Genomic DNA, 25,448 nt, shown 5'->3' on the forward strand with positions numbered 1-25,448 from the left:
TTTTGAGACGGAGTCTTGCTCTGTCGCCCGAGCTGGAGTGCAGTGGCCAGATTTCAGCTCACTGCAAGCTCCGCCTCCTGGGTTTACGCCATTCTCCTGCCTCAGCCTCCGGAGTAGCTGGGACTACAGGCGCCCGCCACCTCGCCCGGCTAGTTTTTTTTGTATTTTTAGTAGAGACGGGGTTTCACCGTGTTAGCCAGGATGGTCTCGATCTTCTGACCTCGTGATCCGCCCGTCTCGGCCTCCCAAAGTGCTGGGATTACAGGCTTGAGCCACCGCGCCCGGCCATGAATTAACAGTCTTTATTGGGCTCAGACCAGGAGTCCATGGGTCTTGAGGACCTCTGTGTATTTGTCAGTTTCAGTTTTCTTCTCCACGTTCTTGGCCTGTTTCAGTAGCCTCATGAGCTGTTTCTTCTTCCGGTACGGTATCTTGGCTTTCTCTTTCCTCTTCTCCAGGGTGGCTGTCACTGCCTGGTACTTCCAGCCAACCTGGTGAGCCATGCTCCTCAGATAGGCAAACTTTCTTGTAGGCAAACAGATGCACGACCTTGAGGGCAGCAGGAACCACCATCCGCTTTTTCTTGTTGTAGGGCGGTGGGATGCCGTCAAATACCTTGAGGCGGTCCAGGGCGGCCTGGCCTCGCTTGGTCTTGTGGGGTAGCATGCCTTGCGCTGTCTGCCAGAAGATGCTACTGGGGGCCCTGAAGTGGTAGGGGCCTCGGGAAGGGTTGGTGTTCATCTGTTTGCAGAGGAAAGCCAGGTACTTCAACTTGTTTCTGTAGAAATTGCCAGAAATGTTGATGCCTTCGCAGCGTACGACCACCACCTTCCAGCCCAGCAGTACCTGTTTAGCCACGATGGCCGCCAGGCGGCCCAGGAGATGGCCTCCACCATCAAGCACCAGAACCTGCACCTCCGCCATCTTCAGTAGCCGCCTGGGAAAAGCAATTTGCAGGCATTTCTAATTCATGCGGCTCAATTATTTGAGAGTTTTTTGAGATTGAGATTAACCAGATCTCATAGCAGAATGGGGACTACAGGAGAAGTCATAGTATTTCAGTTTCAGTGTCTTTTGGTTTCTGTTGGCTTCCTTTCAAATCAAGGCTTACTAAGAGAGATTGGCTTTTAGGAGCTCATTGCCTTTTTAAAGTCCAATAATTATATGTGCTACTAGAGGATTTACAATTTTAGAGATCATCTGGAGGCTCTGTTCAAAGCTTTCATTTCTGGTTCTGAGAACTGTTTAAATATGAAAACTTCAAACACTGAAGTGCATATTAGGGACATGGAACTATTGCCTAATCTGTCAAATTTTCCCTATAAAGGATACCACTGTCCACATACTCTTAACGAACAACGTCCTAATGTCTCCTGAGAATAAATCAATATGGCTTTATACTCAGGATGGACAGCAGTTTGGTATACCATTTGAGGCCTCCTCAGCTGTCATATAATCCACCTGATCTATTGGGTGGACGAAGAAAGAATATGGGAAGAGAGTTCATGGTTGAATCCTAGTCTTGGAAGTGAACTAAAGATGCTGTTCAGTTTAAAATGGAATTAGTACTGGAAGGAAAGTCATTCGACATTTCATGACTCTTTCTGCTATGTTTTTAACTCTATCGGATATTGTCTAATATCATAGATAGACCTTTCTGTTTTGTCAGGGTCTCTGAGAATTCCCAGATAATTTATTGGTCAATAGAGTTTGAAATGCTATTTAAACTTTGGATCACCAACCACAGTGGCTCATTCCTGTGTAATCCCAGCACTTTGGGAGGTCAGGTTGGGAGGATTGCTTGGGTCCAGGAGTTTGAGAGTAGCCTGGGCAACAGAGTAAGACTAGTATGTCTAGTCTAGTCTAGTATATAGACTAATGTCTACAAAAACAACAAAGTTAGCCAAGCATGGTGGCACACATGTGTAGTTTCAGCTACTCATGAGGCTGAGATGGGAGGATCACAGCCCAGGAGGTCAAGGCTGCAGTGAGCTGTGATCATGCCTCCACCCTCCAGCCCGGGTGACAGAGCAAGACCCTGTATCAAAAAAGACATTAAAATAAATAAAATAAACTTAAGATGGTAGATGTATTTTGGTGTTGATTAGAAATGCAGAACTACCCGTCAATTTAACTCCAGCACCTAGCAGAAAGGGCCACTTCTGCCTGAGTCTCAGATGATATATATCACACTGTTGGAGTAAGTACCATTAAAAACCTGTCACTCGGAGCCATTCCCCTAGGATCTGTTGACTAGGTTGTGTGGTACTTAAAACACATCTGAATCATCATTGCTCAGAGAATTGGAGATGGTTGACGTCACTCCCTGGTCCTAGCTTGGACCAGCCTGCAAATAATCTTTCCAAAAGCTAAATGGAGAAGAGGAATAAAAGAAAAAAAAAAAGTTCTTCAGAAACGAGGAAAGGTCACAAGTGACGTTATGGAAGAGTAGATGATACGGTCTCAAAGGCAAGCCCTGCACTACTTCACTTGGTTTTCCTCGTGGCAGTGCCTCCTTTGGTTACCTGTGGTGAGAGGTGGGGTAAGAGGCCTAATTTGCCAGAGTTCAGAATGAGTTCATGTTGTACCTTTTTATAGTACTTTTGAGTATATTAGTATAAGGTTAGAATATTAATTTAGCCTGTTCATCTCCAGCTGTCCCACCATAAAGAGATTGTAGCTCCTGCAGCAGGCTTCCTATACTATGGAAAGAAACTAATAGCTGGTTACAGGCTGAAGCTGACAGGTTGCTCTTTCCTCAGCAGCCACTTAAAGTAACTTTAAACAATCATTGTTATTATGAAGCATTTATAGCCCACTTTTATGTTTTCAAAGTGCCTTATAATTTCTGTTTGCTTTCCTGTTGATGTCCCTAAGAAGCAGGTTAATATTGTTATGGTCACATGTTGCACATGACATACCAAAGGAACAGAGGATTAGGTAATCTTCTTGGTACCATCTGTGATCTGCTTTGGGCATTCTCAAAGCAGAAGCTGAGGTGTGCATTCTGTCCTTCACTCAATGAACCCATTTTCTCACTGTTTACTTTGGTGTGTGTGTATTGTGGCTTTTATACTTTTTTGACTGCCACTTATAGTAAGAAATGTATTTTACATAGTGTATACACACACACAATACATAAAACTGAACAGTTTCGGGAAACATTACTTACTCTTCATGAGATGCACTGTGATATTTTTCATTTTATTTTTTTAATGCCCGTTTCAACCCACTTAGTTAATTTTAAGAACTACCAGTTGGTCATGACCCACCAAATACGATGTGTATTCTTTATGGAAGCTAAAGAATACATAATAGCACATTTTCCTAGAGCATCAGTTTTACTCAAAGTTAAAGGGAGAAACACGTATTCAAACATATATGGGTACATGATGGAATTTAGCATGGAACTTCAAAGAGATTTGTTCTTATGATAGTCTACTTTGTATTATACCCCTAATGTTGACGCATCCCCCTGCCTCCTTCCCAGATGTGTCCATTCTTTCCTCTTCTGTTAAGGGAAATACACTAGAAAAATGTGAGAAATACTGTGCTTTTGGGACTTTGTTTGTTTGTTTGTTTGTGAGATAGGATCTCACTCTATTGCCCAGGCTGGAGTACAGTGGTGCAGTTGTAGCTCATTGTAACCTTGAACTCCTGGACCCCTATCCTCTTATCCTCTTATCCTCCTGCTTCAGTCTCCAGAATAACTGGGACCAAAGGCTCATGCCACTGCACTCGGCTTTTCGTTTTGTTTTGTTTCGTTTTGTTTTGGTAGAGACAAGGTCTCACTCTGGTTGCCCAAGCTTGTCTCAGATTCCTGGCCTTAAGTGATCCTCCCTTTCCCTTTGGCCTCCCATAGTGCTGGGATTACAGGAGCGAGCCACTGCACCAAGCCCCATAGAATTTTTAAGTTCATTATTGTGTAAACCCAAGTGAGGTCAGAAACTTTGTATAGTTTATTTTACAACTGTTATTCAGCACATATTCTGTGTCAGTCACTATTCTAAAAACTGAGAATATTGTGGCAAATAGAAGACAGGAATTATTTCCCTCATGGAATTTATATTCTACCACAAGTGGGGTATGTGGCATGGGGACAGGCAATAAACCAGCAAATCAGTACAATACATAGTATATCAGAGGCTAGGGGGGACAGTGGAAAAATATAAAAGAAGTACTGGAGTTGGAGGTTGGGTGGTACAGTTTTACAAAAATATGTTGGTCATGGAAGACTATCTGAAAAGATAATATTTGGTTAAAGCAAAGACTCAAAGGAGACAGGGAAAGAATCGTGCATTTCTGAAAGAAGAACATTGTAGACAGAAGAAACAGCAAATGCAAAAAGCCATGAAGTAGAAGTGTACCTGCTATGTGCAAGGAAGGAACAACAGGCTCCTGCAGCTGGAGTAGAGCTAGCAAGGAGGAGAGTATTAACACGACATCAGAGAGGTTGGAGGAGTTGGATTATAGGCAATTGTAACTTTGGTTTTTATTCTGAGTGAGATGGAAAGGTTTGAGCAGAGAAGTATTTATGAGCTGACCTACATTTTAAGATCACTCTGGCTGCTATGTTGAAGCATATACCGGGGAAGCTAGGTGCTGTGAAGGGAAGGTATAGGAGGATGTGGCTGGAAGACTAGTGGAGAGGCAGAGAGACTGTTAAAGGCTTTGCAGAATCCCATAGTAGTTACTGAGTTTGGAAAGACAGCAGGAGGTTGTACTTGGAGGTGGGGAAGGGAGATTAAGAGTTTGGTTTTACCACAATGAGATACTATCTCACACCAGTTGGAATGGCTATTACTAAAAAAATTTAAAAAAAAAAAATGCTAGTGAGGTTGTAGAGAAAAACACAAGGCTTATACACTATTAGTGTGAGTGTAAATTAATTCAACCCTTGTGGAAGACAGTGTGGTGATTCCTCAAATACCTAAAAATGGGCCAGGTGCGGTGGCTCACGCCTGTAATCCCAGCACTTTGGGAGGCCGAGCCGGGCGGATCATGAGGTCAAGAGATCGAGACCATCCTGGCTAACACGGTGAAACCCTGTCTCTACTAAAAATACAAAAAATTAGCCAGGCGTGCTGGCCAGCGCCTGTAGTCCCAGCTCCTCCGGAGGCTGAGACAGGAGAATGGCGTGAACCTGGGAGGCTGAGCTTGCAGTGAGCCAAGATCCCGCCACTGCACTCCAGCCTGGGTGACAGAGCAAGACTCCGTCTCAAAAAAAAAAAGGTAAGACCTAAAAATGGAAATATCACTTGACCCAGCAATCCCATTACTGGATACATACCCAAAAGAATACAAATAATTCTATCATAAAGACACATGCACACATATGTTCATTGCAGCACTATTCACAATAGCAAAGACATGGCATCAACCTAAATGCCCATCAGTGATAGACTGGATAAAGAAAATGTGGTACATATATGCCATGGAATACTATGCACCCATAAAAAAAGAATGGGATCATGTCCTTTGCAGGAGCATGGATGGAGCTGGAGGCTATTATCCTTAGCAAACTAACACAGTAACATAAAACCAAACACCACATGTTCTGACTTATAAGTGGGAGCTAAATGATGAGAACAAATGGACGCAAAGAGGGGAACAACACACACTGAGGTCTGCTAGAGGGTGGAGGGTGGGAGGAGGGAGAGGATCAGGAAAAATAACTAATGGGTACTAGGCTTAATAGCTGGGTGATAAAATAAGCTGTACAACAAACTTTGATGACACAAGTTTACCTATATACCAAGCCTGCACATGTACCCCTGAACTTGAAATAAAAGTTAATTTTTTAAAAAAAGAGTTTGGTTTTAGACATATTCCTTTTGAGCAACCTATTATCCAAGTGAAGATATTAAGTAGGCAGTTGGACATATATGTGATCATTGATTTCCCTCAGGCAATCTAGGCATGATGTTATAGCTCTTGGAAAATAGTTTAGAAACTTGTCTGGATTATATCTTCCTACTGTCTATACCTGTTGGGATAGTGAATTTTTAAATAAGAAAACAAGAAACTGTCTTTCTCTTTTCCTCTCTCCCTCCAACAACAATATCATGCTCTTTAAGGCTGATTTAGTTACATTGAAGAGCAGTCAGCATCAGGATTGGAATTAAACTGGCTTCGTACTGTGTTTTTCCCTTGGTTCTTTTTTGACACCCAAAATATGATTGGCTTATCCTTGGAGAACCTAGCATTCTTTGGGTTGCGATCCACTACCTATTTTATCCTTTCTTAGCATGTACATATTATTTAGCTCAGTGATTTGAAACCAAAAGAACTCATACATCATCCCGTCCCCCCATTCCTGCCTCATTGAGAATCAGTGTGCCTAATGAGAGATGTTACTGATGGGATTCTGTTATGTATATGAATGATGTCGAGGTAGAAACAATGTTGAGAAACACAGTGTTTCATTTTTATTTGTTGAACATCTTCCCCTTATTTTCATGCAACAAATATTTATTGAGGTAGTCAATATGCCAGCGAAGATGAGAGACAGACCCTGCGTTCAAGGAGCTCATTATAGGTGAGCCGGAAGTAAGCCATTATTATATGCTATCATAGAATTGAATATGCTGGGTGCTGTGGGGAGGGGTTAGAGCTTTCTGGGAAGTGTTAATCTTGAACTGAACCTTAAGGTTAAATAGGTATTTTCCAGACAGTACTAAGCTTAAGCAGAAGAAAATATTAAGCAGAAAGAACAACATATAGGCTGGGTGTGATGGCTCACACCTGTAATCCTAGCACTTTGGGAGGCTGAGGTGGGCAGATCACGGGGCCAGGAGTTCGAGACCAGCCTGACCAAAATGGTGAAACACCGTCTCTACTAAAAATACAAAAATTAGCCAGGCGTGGTGGCACACGCCTGTAATCCGAGCTACTCAGGAGGCAGGAGAATCGCTTGAACCTGGGAGGCAGAGGTTGCAGTGACCCAAGATCGCACCATTGTACTTCAGCTTGGGTGACAGAGCCAGACTCCGTCTCAATAAAAAAAAAAAAAGGAAGAATAACATATAAAAAAGGTACAAAGCTGTGACTTCCAGTATTTGGGGGAATAAGAAGTAATTTTGATGTGGTTAAGGAAATAGGCTGGAGAGGTAGGCAGGAGTCAGATCTGGGGAAGCCTATATTCTTGAAATGAACCCAGTTCTAGCCTAGAGTGAAAATTTGAGAGCTGCAAAATACAGATTTTGAAAAGCTAATGTAAAAGAGATAAACTGCTTCCCCCAATGAATGACCTGTGTAGTTGATCTTGTAAGGAGATGATAATTTACCAAGGCAGTAGCAAAAGGAACCATTAAGCTAACAATTTGCCAATAAGCCTTTTAAAAAATCTCTTCTAATCTCTTTTTTAACATAATAGTAGTACTACATCTGAGCATGTGTAAGATTTCAGATAAGTCTAATGTGGTTATCCTTAATTAGGATTCTGAGTAAAAGAGGTAGAACAGGAGATGGTGAAAGCAGAGTGATTTTTTTTTTTTTTTTTTTTTTTTTTTGTTAGGGGCCTTGTTCTTTTGCCCAGGCTGGAGTGCAGTGGCAATCTCGGCTCACTGCAGCCTCTGCCTCCTGGGTTCAACTGATTCTCCCACTTCAGCCTCCTGAGTATCTGGGACTACAGGCACACGCCCCCATGCCTAGCTAATTTTTGTATTTTTAGTAGAGATGGGATTTTGCCATGTTGGCCAGGCTGGTCTCAAACTCCTGACCTCAGGTGATCCGCCTGCCCCAGCTTCCCAAAGCTTACATGGTGGCTCACGCCTGCTGGGATTATATGCATGAGCCACTGCGCCCAGCCGAATTTTTCTTTTTTGAACAGGCACTTACTGCAGTACTTATGAGTCAAGGCTGTTCACTGTGCTTTGCAAATATTAAATCATTATCCTCATAACAACCCCATGAATTCAGTACTTTGTGATCTACATTTTACAGACAGGAAACTGTCAAGAGTCAGAATTTGAAATCAGGTGTTCTGGCTCCCAAGTCCATGCTCTGAACCTCTATCTGCTGCTTCTGATGTATGGGTATCCTAGCTCCTCAGAAAATTGTTCTACAGTAGAAGTCCCAGGAAGGCCCTCAGGGTGTCCCGAAACTCCTGAAATTCTATGGCAAAATGTTGTGTGTAAGTTTTTCAGCAGGAGAGTCAGTGGCTTTCCTCTGTTTGTCCAAAGAGTCTACAGTGCAGAACAGTTTAGCACCGCTTACCTTATCGTGTCCTTTCCATTGTTAAAGGGCTCCTGTTGGCATAAGGATTCTTTTGGAAGAACAAGATGTTTACAAACCCATTCAGACTTCTTAGATAACAATGTTCTAAATTAATTGCTTATCCGGTTGATCTTCCTGGGAACTTTTTCACAAATATTTATGCCAGGTCCCAGATTCAGAGATTATAATTATTTCATGTAGGGTAGGGCCTGGCATCTGTTTTGAAAAAGCTTTCCAGATGATTCTGATATAGGCCTTCAGTTAAGAACCACTAATATTATCCTCTAGAGAATGGGGATACTACTTTATAGTCAAAGATAATCACTTGCATTTCACATGAGACCTTTTACATGACCCACCATTAGCCTACCCCCATCACCCCAGTTTTCACTTTTTTTTTTTGGAGACAGTTTCACTCTTGTCACCCAGGCCAGAGTGCAGTGGTACAATCTCGGCTCACTGCAACTTCTGCCTCCTGGGTTCAAGTGGTTCTCCCACCTCAGCCTCCCAAGTAGCTGGGATTACAGGTGCCCGCCACCATGCCCAGCTAATTTTTTTTTTTTTTTGTATTTTTAGTAGAGACGGGGTTTCACCATATTGGCCAGGCTGGTCTCGAACTCCTGACCTCAGGTGATCTGCCTGCCTCAGCCTCCCAAAGTGCTGGGATTACAGGCATGAGCCACCACACCTGGCCCCAGTTTTCACTTCTAAAGGTTCTTTACAGAGCCTAGCACTGTCTCAAGGTCTTCTTGGTGCCCTTATTTGAAATAAGAGTTCTCCTCTCTTATCTGCCAAGTACCAGATGAGTTAGAAAATACCTCTTTCCCAGAAGCCCACAGCTGGCATAAATCTTTGAAAGTAGTGCTCTAGTACATTCCTTGTTGTTGTTGTTTGTTGAGACGGAGGCTTGCTCTGTCACCAGGCTGGAGTGCAGTGACACGATCTCGGCTCACTGCAGCCTCACCTCTTGGGTTCAAGCGATTCTCCTACCTCAGCCTCCTGAGTAGCTGGAACTACAGGTGCATGCTACCACACCTGGCTACTTTTTTGTATTTTAGTGGAGACAGGGTTTCACCATGTTGGCCAGGATGGTCTCGGCCTCCTGACCTCGTGATCCGCCTGCCTCGGCCTCCCAAAGTGCTGGGATAACAGGCATGAGCCACTGCACCCAGCCTTCCTTATTTTTTTTTTTTTTTTTTTTTTTTGACACAGAGTCTTGCTTTGTCACCCAGGCTGGAGTGCAATGGCGCTATCTCAGCTCACTGCAGCCTCCACCTCCCAAGTTCAAGCTATTCTCCCGCCTCGGCCTCCCCAGTAGCTGGGACTACAACTGCGTGCCTCCATGCCCAGCTAATTTTTGTATTTTTGCTAGAGACAGGGTTTCTCCCTGTTGGCCAGGCTGATCTGGAACTCCTGACCTCAAGTGGTCCGCCTGCCTCAGCCTCCCAAAGTGCTGGAATTCCAGGCCTGAACCACCATACCCACCCATGCTCTAGTACATCCTAAAGAATACCTTTAGTTCCTCTTTCCTAACATTACTCTGCTTAAATTCACCAGATTCAAGCTTTTTGAGAATCCTATCTCAGCATTTTGGGCATCAGGCCATGTTATATATAGGTCACAAACTCCTAGCCTTGTTAGTTGACAGGTTAAAAGCAAGGAAAATAGTTGGATGGACACTTCTGGGAGAGAGAACACACATATTATGGAGAAGGGAATACAGGCACCATTTAAAGTAAGGAAGGTAAGTTGATACTAAATGTACAAGGACTGGAAGTACTTGAGAAAGAGGATATTTGGATCTCATAGCCACAGTTTTTAAGAGGTCAGTATGCTGTTGAAGTATAGACATTTGTCATAAAAGGCAGAGAGTGAGAATAGTGTACTAGACAAGCACTTTTTAACTTTGTTTTTAGAGCAAAATGAGAGAGAAACAGGTATAGTTACTGATCATAGAACTTGCTCAGAGAAATGTTTTCCTACAACGCTAAGAGCATAGATAGGAAAGTCATTAGTGACAGAAAACAGTAAGAGGTAGTGACTTAGAGCAAGTCTCCTCCTACTCCCTCTTCTTACAGCATAAGGGCCTTATAATCTGCTGCTGTGCAGTCTGCCTGTTCCTGAATGTATGTACCAATCAGTGTTGCCCTGAATAAAAGTACTTCTTGTAGCTTTTTAAAAAAACAGCATGCTCTGAATTAAGCAGGCTATGGTAGAATCATAGTCAAGAAGTTTGTATTGTGAGAAGAAAATTCATTTATTTGCTTGCTTAGAGGTTTTTTGTTCTTATAGTCATCAGGTTTACCAATGTTGGGCCCAACAAGCTTTTTCCAACCATAAGACCTGGGAAATAAGGTTTTACAAAAGAAACAATTTTAAAACTGATATTTTAAAAAATAAAAAATAAGAGGTAGTATGGCACTAGTTATTGTGGGGAGAAATAAAAATCAAGGTTTAGCATCAAATTTCTGTTTGAATCCTAATTCTTCTGTGGACCAGCTACGTGACTCTGGATGTTAGTATTTCTAAACCTCAGTTTCGTTATCTGTGAAATGAGAGGGGAATGATATCTACTTTGAGATTGTTGTAATGTGAATTAGAAATAATATCATTAATAGGTAACTTAGTAAGTGGTAGCAGCTACTATTAATTATAGAGAAAAAAAAATCACAGACTTGATGATTCCTGGTATACAAGTTGTGCCTTGAAGACAGGCCTTCTAGAAGGAGGTAGAGTTGCAGGTTGTCACAGTTCTATGACAATGGAGTAAGTAAGGGTGTACTTTGCATTATATGGGCCAGTTTGTCTTGATCTGGGGAGACCTGCACTGACCAAAAGAGAAAGGAAATAGGGATGCATATTTCTAGATACAGCGCTGTTCTTTTCCTCCTACCTGGCTCCCTGCGATGTCCTCATTTTACCTTGTTGCTTTCCTGGCAGGTGGCTGTGAAAAACAATATCGATGTCTTCTACTTCAGCTGCCTCATCCCACTCAATGTGCTTTTTGTGGAAGATGGCAAAATGGGTAAGTACGTTCCTGCCTATCCTGCTGAATATACCTTTGCCCTTCCTCTGCATGTCAGGCAGAGCATAGCCCCAGAAGTTTTTAGTTATTTTGAGGTTAAAAAATGGAGTAAGGATATTCTAAAGCTCTTAATAATTGCTTATTATTTATTCTTCTGTGTCACAATCGTTCTTGCTCTGCCATTGGTCTCTAAATCACAGTGCCCAATATCTGAATAATCCAGTCACCCTAGGATACAGAGTAAGAGGTTTGGGGACCAGGTAAATATGGTTTCGAGTCTCAGCTCTGCTGTTTATTTGCTATGTGACTGGTCAAGGTGATAAACTTTTTGGAACTCCCATTTCCAAATTTGCAGTGCAAATAATTTTTATAATTATTTCATGAGATAATACATGTAAATTTAGCACTTTACTCTGTACTAAGTTCATACTGCCTCAAGCTAAGAATTCAGTAGTTTGTAATAAACCATCAGAACTCCCGACGTGCCTATTGACATTTCTCTCTTCCCTTATTTATGAACCACAATCTAATAAAACTGGCTTATATTGGTACATATTAAACTATGTTGGCACTTAATTGATTTGATTCTCACAATAGCTCTTGGAGTAGGCAGGACAGATGTAATTATAGATAAAGAAATTAACGCTCAGAAAGGTCATAAGTCACCAAAATAGGAAAACGAGCCAAAATGAAACCCTAGATGTAGACTCTTTTCCAATGTATCCTAGTGTTATTGATGAGGGATTAATTGATCTGAAGTATAGCACTTTTGCAGAGCTCAGCATTGGCTCCAGTCCCAGCCTGCTGCTAGCTGTATTGCAAGGGCCAGCATAACAAAGGAAAATATGATGCAAGGCATCAAAAATCAGAATACTGACAGATTATGCACATCCATCCTTCCCCTCTGCTTCCCCATACAGAGCGCCAGGTCTTCCTTGCAACATGGAAGGATATTCCCAATGAAAATGAACTTCAGTTTCAGATTAAGGAATGTCATTTAAATGGTGGTGAGTAATATACTCTAAATTTCATTTTCATCTTAGTAAATCAAATTAGATATTTGAAATTTTAATCTTTCTTTTGTCTACCCTTTTATCCTCCCCTGTATCTACTATGTTTCTAGTGGGTGTATATGGTAGATACATTACTTTGCAAACCTCTGTTTAAAAAGGTATATTTGATGTAGGTATGTTTTGATGTAGGTACTAGATTACTTACAAGCTAACAGATTTAAGAAACAAGCTAGCATCGACCCATCTACCCAGTTCTTCACTAAAGATGTGTTAGTTCTGTTACTTAAACATCCTAATAATCAAAAACTGAAGTGGCACTTGAGAACATGCACTCCCCTAGTAATTGAAAGGACCATTTCTTCTTTTAAATCAATTTTTGGTATTGGAGGAAGGTTAACTTTCTTTCTGAGATTCTGTACTTAGAACCCTGTGTTTATAATTAAATAATGTATCATAGTTAGTGAAAGCCTTGTTGGGCCAAGCATGGTGTTTCATACCAATAATCCCAGCACTTTGGGAGGCCAAGACAGAAGGATCTCTTGAGTCCAGTTCAAGACCAGCCTGGACAGTGTAGTGAGACCCTGTCTCTCTAAAAGAAAACAAAAGCCTAGTTGGTAACCTTTTACTACACTGCCCTGTGCCAGCTTTCATATGATGATACTAACCTCTTCAATCACCATTAAAAAGCTCTGTACTCTTTCGTAGTTAACTTTATTACTGTAAAGGAACATGAAAGGGATATCCCAAGAAGAGAAACAATAGCAGCTATTAGTCCCTTGGGCTGTGTTTCTCTCAAGGATTTCTCAGGAATGAAAGGAGCCCTAAGTTATTCAGAGTCCTGCCTTTGTTTCACTGTTGCTCTCTTTCTCTTTAGAGCTCTTTCTCTCTCTCTCTCTTTTGAGGTTAGTACTAGGCTTTGTGAGTTTGAATGAAAGTGAGCCTTGGTGCTTGGTTGGTACCTCCTCTTTCCTCATTTACCCCTGCATACATTGGTGGTTCTCATAAGGAATTTCCAGCACACTGCCATCCTCCCATTGCAGCTGGAGCATAGCACTGGGGGAAGGAGGCAACATGGCAGTATGGAAAGCAAATAATAATAATAATAATAATGCCTTCTCATTCCAGCTTCCCCCATCTCCACCTGCCTCCGAGACGGAGCGTTGCTCTGTTGCCCAGGCTGGAATGCAGTGGCACACTCTCGGCTCACTACAATCTCCACCTCCTGGGTTCACGCCATTCTCCTGCCTCAGCCTCCGGAGTAGCTGGGACTACAGGCGCCCACCACCAGGCCCAGCTAATTTTTTTTTTGTATTTTTTTTTTTTAGTAGAGACGAGGTTTCACCCTATTAGCCAGGATGATCTTGATTTCCTGACCTCGTGATCCACCCGCCTTGGCCTCCCAAAGTGCTGGGATTACAGGTGTGAGCCACTGCACCCAGCCCAGCTTTTTGTTTTTAATTTTAGTTTTTTATGGCTCTGTGTGATATTCATCTTCTGTGTTCAGATGAATCTTTTAGGCCTTTTGAAATCCAACATCATAGTGATCAGCTCCTTCCTGTGATACCTTTTAAGCGTGATGCTCCTATAGGCCCTCTCTGAGACATTCAGGAGCCTGAAGCCCTCCTGGAACCCTCAAAAGACATTCAGGCAGGCATCTTTGCATATAGAAACTTCAGGCAGATGTTTGCCTCTGATAATAGTTGTTTCATGTCTCTGGAGCTCTTGGAGAGGTGTTTGAAGCATGGTCTTCTGTAATTTCCATCATAATAGTTAATTGTTTCAATTTAATTCAGTAATTGATTTTTTTCATTTTGTGCCATATTTGAAGAAGATGACAGTGTCATCTGTCCCTCACTTTGAGGCTCACTGGTGGATCCTGTTAGAGGAGCCGCCTCTGTACCCAGCTAGGAAGAGACCAGGCCCCTGGTTATATTCACCTTTGTGGGACTTGGTTCAATGGCAACATTTCAAATAGTATGTTCCTCAGGACACTTTTCCCTTAAGAAAAAGGGTTTTGGGCTGGGCGTGGTGGCTCACACCTGTAATCCCAGCACTTTGGGAGGCCGAGGCAGGGGGATCACGAGCTCAGGAGATCGAGACCATCCTGGCTAACACGGTGAAACCCCATCTCTACTAAAAATACAAAAAATTAGCCAGGTGTGGTGGTGGGCACCTGTAGTCCCAGCTACTTGGGAGGCTGAGGCAGGAGAAATTGGCTTGAATCCGGGAGGCGGAGGTTGCAGTGAGCCGAGATTGTGCCACTGCACTCCAGCTTGGGCAACAGAGCGAGACTCCATCTCAAAAAAAGAAAAGAAAATAAAAAGGGTTTTGTTGTCTATGAGAGTTGAAAAATACAGCATATGCTAGGCTTCACCTAGAAATTGCCATTGCACGTTAGCAGACTAAAAGTTCTGAGAAGTGCTATATTGAAGAAACCTGTTTAACTCAGTGTGTTAACTGAACTTATTTGGCCTTGGAATTTAAAATCACAAAATGCTTATTAGTAACATCATGTGGACCACCAGTGTTCCTTGAACATGATCTGGAAAACACTCTCTGAGAGAGAGCAAAGATAAACCAGAGTGATTGGAAAGCAGGTTTGGTTTCAGACTTGTTCAGTATGAAAGGGACATGGTTGTTCAAAAAGAAAATAGAAGTTTGGGTGACTGAGGACTTTGGTCTGTCAAAGTAACAGAATGAAAAAATCCTCCTGCTTTTAGACTGGAGTTTTGAACTCTTATTGCACCTCAGCATGTTTTTGTGATCATATCAAAGAGGAAGTGTCTGGCATTTCTCCTAGTGGGGCTGTGCCCTTTGATGTTGTTTCTCAGAGCAAATTCAGTTTTGATCAATTCTGTCATGGCCTCATGCCAATCGCTCCATGCTGTAGGTGCTCCAAATACCAGGGAATCAGATTCCAGTGATACATTGCTCTGTGGCCATGCGGCACATGAAACAGGGGAAAACAGCCATTTCATTTTCTCCAGGAGTCCAGTGCCATCATTTTCCCACACTAAATCACTGCTAGTCTTGCAAGACCACTTCCTGCAACTAATCCTTTCCAGCTCTTCCTTTGAGTCCACCCCCAGGTCTGGAGTGCCCTGGCCTTTAGATTTCCTTCCAGTTTCGAGGGCTCTATTAATGTGAACATTTTCGGGTTTAGTGCCTTCTGATTCAACACCCTGGGTCTAGCGGAGAGCTAAAAATACCATCCTTTCCAGCTGATCTGCCCTAATCACAATAGCGCCAACACTTTAAATAGCTTTTCTGTGCTAGCATAGACATTTGACAGATGGAACTAACACTCTGAGGGCTACAGGAAGTCACAGGCTTAAAGGACTTACCAACTTAGCACTGAGCTTTACTTTGCTTTTTCATGTCTTTCTAGAGAATAAAGAGACCCTCTTCCCAAGTCTTAATAATTAATCAGATCTTAAGAGAAAAGTATATGATGGGAGTGCTTATGATGCCACTAATTGTTTAAGTACTAGAAAATGTTAGATCAGAAAGCTGCTGACAGAACTCTCTCCTTGCTAGCACTGATCATTTCTGTGGATGTTGGGAGATCTGTATGAATCTGTTTTACATCTTACCATTACAGCTACATTTGGGGTTAATAGGTATCTGGGACTACTGTCTTTCAGTGCACAAGAATTAGTTGCATCTCCAGCCATATTTGGAAAGGAATCTTTGTAACAAACAGTTCTACAAACCTGTTTTTTAAATTAAGTGTTTATAATATTAAGAAAAGCTCAGAGACTTAATGTATCTATTTTCATTAGTTAGGTACTGTAATGAGAGACCAATATTTGTTCCAGCCTGGGGGCTAGGTAAGGGTGAATTCTGTTTCATTGTTTTGTTGTGGCTTTCCCCATCCTTTGGAATATTTCAAAAATGGAAACACTCTTCCAGCTAGCGCCTAACTATAATTTGGTTGCTTAAATGGTAAAAAGCATTCTTTTGAGCAGCCATAGTGGTTTTGAACTTGCTAATAAATACCACAGCAGGTCCACAGATGTAAATTCCCCCATTCCCACTCTCTAATATGAGTACCTCCTTCACCCTTATTGCTGTCAGAGGGTGTGTGACCTTAACTAAAGTAGAAAGATAAAGGAAGGAAGATCACATCCATACCTTTTAAGAGTTCAGGCCCCAGATTCAAAATGCCAAATTTATGGAAGGATACAAAAGAACCATAAGAAGTCTTATCTTAGCTGGGCTCAGTGGTTCACACCTGTAATCCCACACTTTGGGAGCCTGAGGCAGGAGGATAATGTGAGTCTGGGAGGTCGAGACTGCAGTGAGCCGTGATCATGCCACTGCACTGCAGTCTGGGCATCAAAGAAAGACCCTGTCAAGAGAGAGAGAAAGCAAGGAAGGAAAAAGAAAAGAAATCATATCTTGAACGAAGCGTAACTATATTTGACCATCTTTTTTTTTATTCTATGCTTCGGGATAAATCTCAGTATCTTATGCCTGAGATAATATCATAAGCACACACTGAAACAACATTACATTACATGCTCATTCTCAAAATCTCACAATTATAAGATTCCATCATGTTTCCCAGAAGTTCAAAATGTGTTTTAAAAAATTAAAAACTGTAATATCTTGTCAAGAATTCTATCCCTGTCTGACCAGGAAGCCTCCTTATATCTGGCTTCCCTTGGCATTCTTAATCATACATTTAGCAGAATCTGATCATTCTGCAATCTGTAAATCTTCAAACTCAAACCTAATATCGAAAATATATAAAAATCAAATCACACATACTAATGTTATGGAACTCTCTAGCCTTCCGATAAAAATCACAGGACAATCATTCATTAGGAACAGAGCTAGGTTGCTGGCCAGAATGCTTCCAAACATATTAAAGTTACATCAATTCAACTTGCTTATTCTTCCTGGCTGTTTGCCATGTTTTCTAATTCTAGAAGAGTGAGAATGAGTGAGTGAGAGAGAGTTTCTTAGCCTGTCATCTCTTACATAGGTGGTGAAATAATTGAGATTATTTCATAATTATTTCTGTAGGAGTCTGGCCCTTGCCACATATATACGCTAGAATGTATTTGTTCCTGTGCAGCAAGGTGGCTGTTCAACAAAGGCTCCTACTTTGTGTGTTTTTGGGTTTCCTGGGAAATGGGCAAAAGCCTGGAAAGTTAGGAATATTTTTACAACTTAAAGCAAGCCCCTCTATGTTCAAGACAATCGTGTCAAAAGGCATTAGCCAAACCCTAACTGATGATGTTGCCTAGCAACCCAGTCAGAGCTGCAAGAGCCCTTCATTGTGGGAACCAGGATGGCAGCCAGAACTGCCTCATCCCCCACTAGGTGATTAAAGGGGCATATTAAGGCCCCTTCTTCCAGCAATATTGCATGTAAGTATCCTGAGATACATTTTTTGACTCCTCAGGTAGAGCCATTTCTTAACTACTCTGCTTGGTGTTAGTGAAAACCTTGGAAATAAAAGGGGAAAAGCTAAGTAATAACTAAGTGTGGTAAAAATGTCTCATGAAAGGAGTCTTAGTGCCTCCTCTCCTGAGCTGTCAGTGGTTTGAATGTGGGAGAAAGACACCAAGGTGAGAGCCACCTGCAAAAGTAGTTCACATCTATGTCTATGGTATTATGTAAATATTGGCATCTCCAACACCTATCAGAGCAGATAGTGATGAGAGGTACCTGTTGTATCGCAGATAATGTGGGAAACACAGTGATGAAAAACTGCAGGATCCCTTTGTTCAGAGAGCTTACTGTTTAGAAGGGTAGAAAGACCATCCATCATGGCAACCTTTTCCCAGAGTGCACAATAGAATATGACAGATTTTTATGTGGGGAGAATTTAGTTCTTGAAGTAGGCATGAGTAATTTGAATGCTTTCTTCAGAAATGAATATTTAATAAACAGTCAACAAAGAAGCAGTGCTTGTCATCTCTATTCTTAAAGTTTCTCTGATAACAGCAACATCTCATAAAGAGAGAAATAACCTTTAATTCTGGAACGTTGTCTTTTCGAAGCTATAGTCATGAGGAAGAGCCAAAACACCAACCCATTCTTACCCTGAGTTGGTGACTATGAAAACTTCTGTCATGACCAGCAGCAGCAGCTGGGATCTTAGGATCTAGCAGCAGTCACCTTTGCACAGCTTCAGTCTTTCTCAAAATCTGTGGTTGAGACAGTTTGTTCTGTTATCTTTTTCAAGGCATAGTGTTCCCTAAAGGCTTAAGAAATCATTTTTGCCTGCTTTGAGAAAAAAAAAAAATCTTAAACATCTAGGTTAATAAATTTGATTTGCAGTTGAATTCTGCAGCTCTGGGCCCTTCCGGATCCTGGCAGTTGAGGCCCGAGTGGCTCACAATGAAGTAGTAGTGACTTGGGAAGTAGCACTATGGATGTGGTCCTCAGTCTGTGTGTCCCCATTGATCTGGAGCCAGCATCCAGAAACAAATACCAACATGACAGTCACTGTGGCTTACCCACACACTCATTTCTATCTTTGGCCTCTTCAGAGCCTTCTTTACCTGTCTAGCACCTGATTGGAGATTGCCAACTCCTTAGGCCCACCAATTTCATAATCTCCAAAGGTAACTCGCACTAATCCATAGGTGTACCTTATTGTGTGTTCAGTCCTGGAATCTGATAGGTAGACAGTTCATGAACCTGTTCTTCACTTTTTGCTATTGTGTGGGAGAATGGCTTCTGAAATGTACACATGTCCATGTGACAGTACTTGTCAGGGAACTGAACACACATGGCTCATAAGGATGTGAGAAGAGAGTATACATTTGTTTGAGATTTTAACTGAAGGTGTTGGATTTTGAATCTGTATTTCTAGACACTGTTTCCAGCAAGTTGCAAAACAACAATGTTTATACTATTGCCAAGAGGAATGTGGAAGGGCAGGACATGCTGTACCAATCCCTGAAGCTCACTAATGGCATTTGGATTTTGGCTGAGCTACGTATCCAGCCAGGAAACCCCAATTATACGGTAAGGCCTTTCTCAGAATGGGTAAGATGGATTAGAAGAGGGAGGTGAGAGCCCTTTCATTTTTACTTAGCACCCTAGAAAGACCTGGAGGAGGTGCTTCAAACCTGAGATATACGAAATAAGTAGTCAGTGAAGAAGCTTCCATTTGCCTCAATGGAAGACCTCCTCTCTGCAGTGTCTGCCCCATCCAGCAGGGATGGTACCTCTGGCAAGTGCCTCAAATCCATCCCTCCCCTCTGGTGTATACAGAGTTGCTCACAAAACTTGGCATCTTCATCCTCAGTATCAGTTAATATGAATCTAGTGTACCTGTGCATGTGGTACTATAACAAGCTGCCAAGAGGATTGTTTACGTAGCTAATGTCAGGAAGACCTTTCTTGCTGTTGGAGTTCATGACCTAAGGCTATCAGAGTCATTAACACATGAACTTTTTTCAGCAGCATTGTATGACCTGAAATACTTGTTATTAAAGATAAGGCAAAATGGAACACACCTTTGGAAGCACATAGGGGGACTTTATTTTATTTTATTTTTTTTTTGAGACGGAGTCTCGCTCTGTCGCCCAGGCTGGAGTGCAGTGGCCGGATCTCAGCTCACTGCAAGCTCCGCCTCCCGGGTTTATGCCATTCTCCTGCCTCAGCCTCCCGAGTAGCTGGGACTACAGGCACCCGCCACCTCGCCCAGCTAGTTTTTTGTAGTTTTTAGTAGAGACGGGGTTTCACCGTGTTACCCAGGATGGTCTCGATCTCCTGACCTCGTGATCCGCCCGTTTCAGCCTCCCAAAGTGCTTGAGCCACTGCGCCCGGCCTATAGGGGGACTTTAGTTTGGGAAACTTCCTTCAGTATCACACTGAACTAAAGTAAAAATTCTGGCAGTAATAAGGCAGAAGCAGTTGCTTTGTTAAACAGCAAAGATTGATACCCAAGGACTAGGCTATTTTAAAATGCTATTTTATTTGCTATTGTAAAATGCAATTTCCCAATAGAATGCTGCTTGTCATCTGCATTTTGAAAAGTAAAGAAAAAACCCTTGGGATGGGAAAAATATCTTATTCCTCTGTTGTGTTTGAGGGTTTTAGAGGGAGCTGTTTAATTCTGAGGAAGCTGAATAGTCAGTAGCTTAAGGGAGCCTTTTAGTCATTTAGCTGAGAAAAGTCTGTGACCCGTTCCTTAATTTTGACAGCTAAGTCTGTTTTCACTAGCATATATCAAGGGAATAGTACCATCCAGAACTGATAATTCTTGGTGTTTTTCCCACTAGTTTCCTTCCTTGAAGTAAGTGGGAGTAGTGGGGGGTGTCTGTGTGTGTGTATATGTATGTGTACACGCTTGCTCCTGAGGCCTGTCAAGTTAGACTTTTGCCCAAGCACTTACGAGCTGAAAAACTTCAGGCTTCCCTCATAAAATGTGTGCTGCTCTCCCCAGCCCCCCACCAGTCTCATCTTTTTTGAAGAGTAACATACGCTGTCATTTATCTTGAGTTTCCCAAGAAAGGAAAACCCCTCTGTGCTGTTTCTGGAGGGACAAGTTTTACTATAAAACCAAGTTAGCACATGCCTGTAATCCCAGCTACTGGAGAGGCTGAGGCAGGAGGATCACCTGAGCCCATGAGTTCAAGACCAGCCTGGGTAACAATAGTGAGACCTTGTCTCAGTTGGAAGAAAGAAAGGGTTGAGGGGAGAATAACTCCATTTACTCTCTAGAAATTTGCCAAAAGTTTGTATATGGGTGTGTGTGTGTGTGTGTGTGTGTGTGTGTTTTCCTTTTTTTCTTTTTGCTTACTGTCCATTATTTTATTATATATAATCTTCCATCTCAGCTAGGTTAAAGAAGCATGATTACTCCCAGGTTGCAGATAAGTAAACCATGGCTAAGAATGATTAGTGACTAGTTCAAGATCATGTAATTTGTTGGTAGGTGAGTTTTGTTTAGAATTCAGTTGTTTCTTGACACTCTTCTTAACACCGTATTCTTGATTTTGAGAAGAGCTTCTTGGTATCACTGTCCTAAAGATAGTTTGTTAAAATTTTAAAAAATGTTTAATTTTGAAATAATTAAAGATTTAACAAATTTTTTAAATGGAACAGAAGAGTTTCTACATCTCTTTTACCAGTTTTCCCCATTAATAATAATATCTTACACACCTATACTACATTTTCAAAACTAGGAAATAGATATTATTACAATATAATAATTAACTATAGACATTATTCTCATTTCACCAGTTTTTACATTACTTTTGGGGGTGGGAGATTGGTACTGTGAACTCTTATTACATGTATCAATTTGATAACTGCTGCCAGAGTCCAGAAACAGACTTGTTCTGTCACCACACACAAAAAAAATACCTTTATGGTCAGACTCTCACCCCAGCCCTAACCCCTGGCAGCCTTTCTCCATTACTACAATTGTATCATTTTTAGAATGTTGTTTAAATTACACATGTAGCATGTAACCTCTTAAGATTGTTTTTTGCACACATAATACTCATAACATTCTTCCAAGTTGTTACATTTATCCATAGCTTGTTCTTTTTTATGGCCAAGTAATAGTTCACTATATCCATGTACCACAGTTTCTCCATTCACCCTTTGAAGAATATTTTCTCCTTTAAACAAAAGTTTTGAGGTAATTGTAAAGTCATATGCAGTTGTGAGAAATTATACAGTGACTGGGTGTGGTGGCTCATGCCTGTAATGCCAACACTTTGGAAGGCTGTAATGGGAGGATTGCTTGAGGACAGGAGTTCAAGACCAACCTGGTCAACATGGTAGGACCCCATTTTTATTAAAAAATATTTTTTAAAAGAAATTATACAGTGAGCTCTTCCTGTAAGTGGCCTGAGATGATTTCTGTTCAGTTGGCCTAGAAAACCCCTAAAATCATACAAAGCAAGAGATTCAAATCTTCATGTTCACTTTAAGAACACCCGTGGAAGTGCCCAGGCCATCAAATGTATGCATATCCAAATAGCCACCAAGTACTTGAAAGATGTCACTTTATAGAAGTAATGTGTGTCATTCCATATTATTCTAATGGAGTTGGTAGGTGTGCCTAAGCCAAACAGAGGGGCTGGGCACAGGATGATAGGTAGCCCAAAAAGAGTGCTACATTTGTGCTGTACACGCTTAAAAAGGCAAAGAGTAATGCTGACCCTAAGGGTTTAGATGCAGATTCTCTGGTCATTGAGCATGTCCAGGTGAACAAAGCCCCAGGATATGTTGCTGAACTTACAGAGCTCAGGTCACCTTAACCCAAAAATAAACTCTCCTGCCACATATTGAAATAATCCTTACTGAAAAAGAGTAAATTGTTCCTAAACCAGAAGAGAGCCTTGCAGGGAAGAAAAAGATATCCCAGAAGAAACTGAAGAAAACACAAATGTATAGCCTGAGAATAAATTCAGCATGGAATAAATGCAAATAAAAGTTTAAAAAAATAGATTCTGTCCTCATGGTTTAGCCACACCCACCTTCCTTTGTCCCATATATTTTTATTTTATGTATATATGTGTGTGTGTGTGTGTGTGTGTGTGTGTGTGTGTGTATAATATAGAGAGAGAGTGATGTTGTGCAGGCTGTCTCAAACTCCTGGCCTCGAGCAATCCTCCCATCTCAGCTTCCCAAAGTGGTGGGATTGTAGGCATGAGCCACTGCACCCGGCCCCCTCCAACCCCATATTTTTAAATGATGAATTTGTTTATACTTCCTTGCCGCCTTTCCTATTCTTCATCCTATCTGGTGACTAGGTTTTCTCTGCCCATAATACCATCTAAATCTCCCATCATAGCACTTGACAAATAGGTCTAATTTGTTCCCCTAAGTGGCACCCCAGACTCTAAATTCATTCTGATCCATTCCCTTCATCACCCTAAGTTCCTATTACACTATTAATCTGATCTGAGCTAAGTATTAAGAAAGAAAGAAGGCCGGGCATGGTGGCTCACGCCTGTAATCCCAACTCTTTGGGAGGCTGAAGCGGGCGGGTCACTAGGTCAGGAAATCGAGACCATCCTGGCTAACACGGTGAAACCCCATCTCTACTAAAAATACAAAATTTAGCCGGGCGTGGTGGCGGGCACCTGTAGTCCCAGCTACTCGGGAAGCTGAGGCAGGAGAATGGCATGAACCCGGGAGGTGGAGCTTGTAGTGAGCCGAGATCGCACCACTGCAGTCCAGCCTGGGCAACGAGGGAGACTCCGTCTCAAAAAAAAAAGAAAGAAATCTGGTTGAGCCAGCACTAATGTATGACAGACTGATGGTCCCTTAGTCTCCTAAGAGGGGTTAATAAGACACTTCTCCCCAAACCCCAGTTTTTATTGTATTTTATTAACAAGATAGGTTTATCCTTTTCCTATAAGGGTGAGGCTATATCTCTGTAAGTAGGTAAGCCTCACCTGAAAGATAACTTGTCCCACGTGAAGCAGTGTATGTTCCATACCATATGCCAAAAGTGGATGCATAGCCCCTTAACGTTAATTAAGCAGGACTGGTGACTCTTCTGCCCTTGGTATGTCTAGTTTGGACTGGATTCCTGAGTGGCTGATGTTAAAGACATGTCACATAAGCAATTAGCAGTTGGAAAGTTAAGCCCCAGGGAAGGCGTCTTTCTCCCTAGGATCCATACAAAGTGAGACCCAGAGTCCTAGCTATGTTTAATAAACTTGACACTTTGTCAGAGGCTGGGATGGAGGTAGAAGTGGGGAGGTGTGGATATTAAGAGTCCAGAGACAGAGGAAGTTTATTCCCCATCCTCCAAAGACCAGCTGTAATGCGCAGGGCCTAGGGTCTGGTCAGTCCATGACTCCCCACCAATGCCAGCCTTGGCAGTTTGAGCCGTTGTTGAGGAAGGCAACATTTCCTTACTAGTCATAAACATAAAAATGAACCTCCAGCTGGAGGAACTTCAAGTATTGTTACAAAGATGTGGAAAAATACAAGATAGTATTTTGGGGGAGTATTTGGGGACTACCTCTCTTTAGTCTGGGAGTTAACTCTCTTAAGCTGTTGTTTCTCTTTTTAGATTCCTCTTCTCTTCCATTTCTGAACCCACATATTCTCCCACTAGAATTTTCCACAACATTGGCAGTAGAGAAGGCTGTAGAGAAGGAGGTACAAGAATTGCTGCAGGCTGGGCGCAGTGGCTCATGCCTATAGTCCCAGCACTTTGGGAGGCTGAGGCAGGTGGATCACCTGAGGTCAAGAGTTCGAGACCAGCCTGGCCAACATGGCAAAACCCCATCTCTGCTAAAAATACAGGAAAAAAAAAAATTGCCAGGTGTGGTGGCATGCGTCTGTAATCCCAGCTATTCATGAGGCTCAGGCAGGAGAATCGCTTGAACCCGGGAGGTGGAGGTTACAGTGTGCTGAGATCATGCCACTGTATTCAAGCCTGGGTGACAGAGCAAGACCCTGTCTCAAAAAAAGAATTCCTTCAATAGGGAGTTTGAAAGTCAAGGAAATGCCTAAAGATGCAACTTGGACCAAAGTAGGGAGCTGTTTTCTATATATAGAAAGTTAGTTCTTAAGTTAGTTGTTTTTTTTGTTTTTTTTTTTTTTTTTCACATTTATCAGAATTGTCTTCCTGACTAATACCAAGCAGCAGTTTTGGGAATGCCTTGGAGACTGAATATTAAAGCTGTAAATCAATAGAATATCTTCTGTTGTTCTTTGGTTTGGGGTTTTTTTTTTTTTTTGCATTTTAAATTTTACTTTAACTTTTTAGGTTGTTAGTTTTTAGGAAATTCGTGATTGACCTTTTATCAAAGATAGACCTTCTTGACCTTTTATTCAAAGATATTTTTACCTTTTGCACTATGTTAAATTGTCCTTAGTCTCTAATAAGAGAATAAAGAGGTAAAATAGTCTAAAATCTCATGGTGCTACATCATTCAAGACAATTTTTGTTGACCTGCCCTAATTAACAAGAGGAATGATGTCAGCAATATAAAATATATAGCTATTAAATTTTCTGGTTCTAGAGTGCATTTTGCATGCCTATGTTATTGTTAATAATATTCTGCCTAATCTAATACAATTAGGATTCTAAATCTGGGTTTAAATTTTGTCCTGGCCGGGCGCGGTGGCTCAAGCCTGTAGTCCCAGCACTTTGGGAGGCCGAGACGGGCGGATCATGAGGTCAGGAGATCGAGACCATCCTGGCTAACATGGTGAAACCCCGTCTCTACCAAAAAATACAAAAAACT

General features: G+C 41.8%; 1 protein-coding gene and 1 pseudogene across 6 annotated transcripts in view; one reads left to right on the plus strand and one right to left on the minus strand.

The window, feature by feature from the left end:
• The window catches only part of AP2B1 (adaptor related protein complex 2 subunit beta 1), a 140,024-nt gene that overhangs the window by 110,846 nt on the left and 3,730 nt on the right, over positions 1-25,448 (plus strand). For 4 of the 5 annotated variants that reach the window (XM_023190821.3, XM_023190825.3, XM_023190822.3 and 1 more), the window contains 3 exons: positions 11,158-11,242; positions 12,163-12,249; positions 19,088-19,242. In XM_023190821.3, coding sequence (XP_023046589.2) covers positions 11,158-11,242; positions 12,163-12,249; positions 19,088-19,242 — 327 coding nt within the window. The remainder of the gene's footprint in view (positions 1-11,157; positions 11,243-12,162; positions 12,250-19,087; positions 19,243-25,448) is intronic. The other variant, XM_026447590.1, reaches the window with a different exon arrangement.
• Positions 312-924, minus strand: LOC111525421 (annotated as a pseudogene). The gene has a single exon (XR_002726099.3). The product of XR_002726099.3 is annotated as a 60S ribosomal protein L13a pseudogene (transcript).

Source organism: Piliocolobus tephrosceles, chromosome 16 (assembly GCF_002776525.5).
Source record: "Piliocolobus tephrosceles isolate RC106 chromosome 16, ASM277652v3, whole genome shotgun sequence".
Classification (NCBI taxonomy): domain Eukaryota; kingdom Metazoa; phylum Chordata; class Mammalia; order Primates; family Cercopithecidae; genus Piliocolobus; species Piliocolobus tephrosceles.